Source organism: Ptychodera flava, chromosome 9 (assembly GCF_041260155.1).
Source record: "Ptychodera flava strain L36383 chromosome 9, AS_Pfla_20210202, whole genome shotgun sequence".
In the NCBI taxonomy this organism is placed as follows: Eukaryota; Metazoa; Hemichordata; class Enteropneusta; family Ptychoderidae; genus Ptychodera; species Ptychodera flava.
In genome coordinates, this window is record NC_091936.1 from 41689101 (window position 1) to 41695110 (window position 6010).

General features: G+C 37.0%; 1 protein-coding gene across 1 annotated transcript in view; it reads left to right on the plus strand.

Annotated features, from left to right (window-relative positions):
• LOC139141038 (telomere-associated protein RIF1-like) overlaps positions 1 to 3928 on the plus strand; it is a 45169-nt gene extending 41241 nt beyond the window's left edge. Inside the window, exons 29-33 of the mRNA XM_070710606.1 lie at positions 203 to 348; positions 790 to 868; positions 1298 to 1369; positions 2122 to 2197; positions 2637 to 3928. Of these exons, the coding sequence (XP_070566707.1) occupies positions 203 to 348; positions 790 to 868; positions 1298 to 1369; positions 2122 to 2197; positions 2637 to 3112 (849 nt within the window). The 3' untranslated portion in view covers positions 3113 to 3928. The remainder of the gene's footprint in view (positions 1 to 202; positions 349 to 789; positions 869 to 1297; positions 1370 to 2121; positions 2198 to 2636) is intronic.
• The last annotated feature ends 2082 nt before the right edge of the window (positions 3929 to 6010 follow it).

Here is a 6010-nt window from a genome sequence, read left to right on the forward strand (position 1 = left end):
TATTGATTATTTATTGCTGGCTATGTCTCAATGAGTTGTGTCTTTTGCTTGCAGTGGTTCTTGTCAAACAGGTGTTGAGTCTAAAGTCTTCTGTAAGGCTGTCAAATGAAAAGACGAAGATTCCTATGGTCATTACTGTATAGAATCTTCCCTCTATCTGTCAGTCTTCCTGTATACGCACACTATGTGATTATCTTTCCAGCGCCGGATTTCAAAGCTCTTACAGGGAAGCAGCCAAGCAAGCTCTCAGGAAGAGGAGTGGGATAGCCAGGATCAGGTTTATCCGGAACTGAATGACTGCAAATCACCAGTGGATCAAGTCTTACCACAGTTAACATCATCCATATGGTAAGTGACCGTTCACATCTCTCCCAACCTGCCTTCTACAATAGTGCCTCATCATTGTTTGGGTTACTCTGTCTATAAACCATTTCTGTTTGTTGTTGTATGTTACAGTATTGTTTAATGGGTACTAATGAATGCTGCCATTCCCACAAACATTGAGCCAATATTGTATAATTTATTGGTTCTTATTTAAACTTCTGACAAATATTCAATTATCCAAAGTTTATTTGAAGTTTATACTTCAGTGCAAGGCATTCATTGAAGTGTATAGTCAAGCTACACTCGCTGTTGTTGAAATGTTAAAATGAATGGATTGCATTCCCAGAATATTCTTAAGTAAAATTTGTAATTTTTTGAAATGCTGTTCAAAACATTGAGTACAAACTTGTAATTATGTTTTTGTTTTTCTGATTGACCAATTCATTGTTTTGTCCCTAACCCTAGGTCACGTGGTCTTGGTCAGCTTGTAAGAGCTCGTAACATCCACACTGTTGGGAACCTGTGCTCCCTTACTTGTGGCGAAGTAAGTAAAAATTGTGTTAAATGCTTAGCCAAATTCCAACTACAAGACAAAGCAAAGTTTGTCTTTTCCAACCATGGTTTGGCCTGACTCCATTGTCGTCAGTGGCTATTTGGTGGATTGTTCACAGTGAGGTGGGGTGAGCAGGTTATGTGAAGAATGGACTGTGGTAGTATTAGAAGCCAATTTGATTACTTGATGTACTGAACAAAAATAGAAGAAAGTCTGACAAACACTGAATGGTGGAGATGGTGTGACTTGTTTCAACACTTGGTTCTTCCACCACCAATACTTTACTATCTTCCAGTCCATATTCGGTGATTTTTTGAAACAAAAGTAACAATTTTTTAACACGTACCTAATCATCATGATGCCAAAAAAAAAAACCATGGCAGCATTTTGATATTGACTTTCCCTTTGTCATCGTTACAGGTTCAAAATCTTCCCATTCGTTCACCAAAAGTGCAAACTATCAAAACCGTCATGGGCAAGTTTGAAAAACAGGTACAGTATGTCTTCTGAAAGAATTCTGGAATCTCTAATCTCTATCTAACCAAACATTCTTGAATTGTCATTAGTATGACAACATCGGTTTCATTTAGCACTCAGACCATCACTGGCAAGAATATTTACTTGTTGTAACAGTGTGGAATAAAAAATCAGGGCAGTCTGACCGGTCTGCAATCCTCAAATGATGTTTATCAAAAAATAAAAACTAGCTTCGTTTGAAGATTGGAGATTGGGTAGAGGGCCTCCTTTTTACTCTACACTGGTACACTAATAGTAGTATTGTCTTGGCGTGTTCCCACCCTCCGTTTATGACTTCAATAGTTGGACTGATTCTCCTGGCAACGTTATTTTGCTATTGTCACTTACTCCACAACAAAAGATCTAATTTTACCATGAAGCAAAGTGTTGAATTTTAAATACTGCATTGCATTAAAAATACCAGGATGCAAGTCTGTGCTTGGACTATGCAAACTGCACTGCATGATTAGGCACACCTATTCATGAACCTATTCATGAGTGATATCGCAATATGAAATATTTTGTATGATTCTGTTTCATAAGTCTTGTAATAAGGAAAGGTGCTAGATTTATCTTTCTCAGTTTTAAACTTGAAGATACTTGGAATGGTTTCAATTGTCTTACATTTTATAGATTTTGTGAAATTAACAAGAATCTGTCAGTTATGTCAACTATTCACCTGAGCTAGCAATAAGCTACAGATAATGTTTTCCCTTCTATCTCCACAGCTGAGGAAAAACAGCAAGAACACAAAGTCGTCAATTCAGGCTCCTGCCACGATTGAAAATGGCAGCAAAGGAACAGGTATCCATGCTCTTGTTTCACACCCCTCATCCACACCCTATGCTGCCTTGGTATTACCTTTCATTCTAATCATTTGTGCTGAAAAATATCTCTCATCCGTGCACCAGCCTTCCCAATTCCCCTTAACTGAAAGTTTATATTACACACAAGATGTCAGATTTCTCAGAAACATTCACCAATACAATGCTTACACAAAAGGGTTAAGGGTGATTGAATGATTGCTTTGTTGATTTTACCGAAAACAATGTTGTCTGTTGGCATTAATCATTATCAAAATTGCCATGAAAGTACCCAGGTTCAATTATTTAATTTTCACCATACGTTCAGATAACGTGAGACAGGTTTCTTCATAAATGGTAGGGCAACCTAAGGTCTCTTTCATAATTATGTCAATATGAAAGTGACCTTTGGTTTCCATTTATGACCTTTGCCCTTGCAGATGAGGACAACAAGAAGGAGAAGGAGGTGGCTGCACTTCTTGAAGACTCCAGTCAGCTGTTGGAAGAAATCAACAAACTGTCGCAGACAGATTCCTCCAATGTCAGTGAGAGTTGTGAAACTGTACATCAAGGCAGCGAACAGAGGAATGATAGCAACAAAGGAAGTGAACTGCCAGAAAAGGAAAAATGTGGTCAAGAAGAAAACGTTCACAATGATGACAAATGTGAATCACAAGAACAGGAAAACGCTGCAGCCGCAGATGTCAGTGACGAAACTCAAATCGAAATTATGGAACCAGACTGTCCAAGCAGTCCAAAGAAGCCGCGACTCATGGAGAGGCTTGGCAATCTCACCGATGAAATCACCGAGGAACACCTAAGGCAATTGTCCAGTGAAGAGATATTCCAAGCTCATCAGCAAGTGAATGGTTTGCTTAGCATGATCGTCGGTGCTCTCAAGTCAAAGTGTAAATAAAAATAAAACTACAAAGGACGATGTGTGCGATATAGACAATGAACAATGTAGTCAGGCCCACTGCCATGCTATCTGATGCAAGGCAAGTGTATAGATAAGAAATGACTGGTGGTACAATACATCTAAAGTTGTTTTACCTTGACTTTGGCTGTATCTGTTGTCTGCATTGACTTGTTGCCGTAGGAATCATTCCAGTTATTAATCTGATATTTACTTGTTTTGTTTGTTTTTTTTGTCGGCCAATTTTACTTTACTTTGAGCTCAGTCACCGCTTACTGTCACTGAAAATTTCATGAGTAGCTTTTCCTGTTCTTTGAGAAAACATGTTGTAATTCAAGAGTTTACAGAAATTATCAAAATTTTATAGTTGAAAGCAACCTCGTTTTCACTTCTCAAGTTCCATGCTCTGAAAGTCTGAAATCAGCATCTTTCTGATTTTAGTTTACACAATTATTTATCTTTGATATTACAATATTATGATGGATTTCTGATTGGTGTTGCATTTTTGTTACTGTCATGTTAAGAGAGGGACACATGGGAGATGTTAAATTATTTTTGAAGTTGATAATTTGTTTTTCAAAATCCTATCATGCAAGTTTTTTGTGCAGACTGGACTTTTTATGTGTAGATTAGCTAGTTCAGTAAAACATTGGATAACGAATAAGGACTCATTGTACAAATTGATTTTTTGGAACGAAGATAAATTTGCTGTTTTTAAGTGACACTGGTGCTTTTTATTGCAGAAGTTTTGCTCTAGTTTTCTATCACTAATTTGTAAAAAAGTTGTTAAAGGAAATAAAGATTTCTCATATTAATATTTGTTTGTTTTTGTTGCACATCTTTATTATAATGTTCAGAATTTTTAACCCTTTCACCACCATGGTTTGGCCCAATCCCATTGTTATCAATGGTGAGTGTGGACCTGTTTACAGGGAATTGGGGGTGAACAGGTTAAAAAGCACACTGGATTCTTGAATGTAGGATGTCTGCTCAAATTAATTGGTCTGCTGGCCTTCAAAGAGACAGGCCAAAGGTCAGCAAGTGTTCAGTGCGCTCTGAGACAAGAGACTTACACACGTGCACCTGCGACATTGACCAGAAGAATGTTGGGAAGTCTGTCTGGATGGTAAATTCACTTTACTTTTATCCAAACAGGTGATTGTGGATGAACAATGTTGACCCTCATAGTCCAACTGCCAGATATGAACATAGGGCTCACAGCCAATCGGAAAAGGGGATCTTGCAAGGTTGTCTGTGATTGGTCCATTTCTCAGTGAGACCAATCATCAATTTGTACAACACACAATACAATAAATTACAGCTCTCCTTGATATGTATCATTGAAAGTTACTTTTCTATAACTTCAGTTCTGCGTATAAGCAATAATTGCAGCATCAGAATGTTAGATAATCAAGTAAAAGTATGTTTTGATATTTCAATGAAAGTTTCCCCAAAAAATCTCCAAAAACAACCATAAAAGTAACATTCTGCAGGTACTACAAATGCCATACTTTATAGGCAGCAAAAGTTATGACGAACTGAAGGGGACCTCTTCGAAAAGTCAGCATGCAAATTTCTATTGTCATTTCCGTTGGCAAAAATCAATATCCTTTTATTTCATAAAACAGGTGCAACTATTCTCCCTACTTTTCATCACATTATACTGTATGGCTGAAGACATAATCAGTGGAGAATTTTACAAAAATACTCTCTTCAATCATGCATAATTTCCAAAATTATTTAAAATGAGAATTGAGAAGAGTGATGTGCTTAAAAGTACGTTTTCAGAATTTTATTTTTAGGTTTTTTATACCTTGTCTATGAACTTTGCAAGATATGGTGAACTTTACTGAGGGGAAATCTACAATATACTGTGCATGCCATGCTGCTCAATAATTGTGTGAGACATGAAACAGCAAATAAACTGATGTGCACTTGTATCCATAGAAGGATGGATATGTGGATGCGATGCAAAGTCTGCACTGTTTCCTTGACCACAGAAAATGCTATGATTTTGTTTTTGTAGACCGGAAATCCACAGAGGAATGTGCAGATCATTTTGTTCTTCCCTGCCTCACACACTTATTACAGATTTGAACCAAACTGGTAATCTATGAAAACCCAAAGGGGACATGCTCATAAAACAGAAATAATAGTTTTACATTTAACAGAAAGCAAAACTATCTGCTGATCTCAATAGAAAAATTTAGATACAAAAACATCTGGAGATAAAAACATTTTACTGTAAATTAAAAATGAGCTTAATTGCCTTTTCCACCTGTGCCAGTGTATCACAGATACGCCTTTGATTTGCTTGTTAATATCAGTTCATTGTATTTGGATGTTGACGTCGCTTTCATCAAATACATTCATATACACACAGAGTTTGTTGCACTGTACAGAAATTTACATCATTCATCACAGCCATGCAACTTTCTTGGAACTTTTCTGAATCAAGTAAATTCCTAATACCTTTCTCAAGTACATCAAGGATTGTAATTTTACCGAGGGTAAGATCCTACAATTTTATGAATCAACACACTATCATTGTTATGTAGAATACTAAACCTAGGTGTGGCCCCTTGTGGATGGTTCACTGCTATTGCGTCTGCAGCAATAAACAAGGGCAATATTGCAAGTGTGAAGATTCTGAGGAAATAAATTGTCAAATGGAGAAAACTGGGGTGGGCTGGGCCCGTTGGACAGATTTTTTTCTCTCACCAAACGATATTGTTCTTGGTATTGTTAGGAACAGACTTGATTGTCCCTGATGCATGGAGAAAATATCATTTCCACAGAGCACTTCAATTTGCGCATTCATTCAGACAATCGCTAGAGGGCGCTATAAGTTATGTGAAAGTAAAGTACAAATTTTTTAACCTATGCATATACAAGACT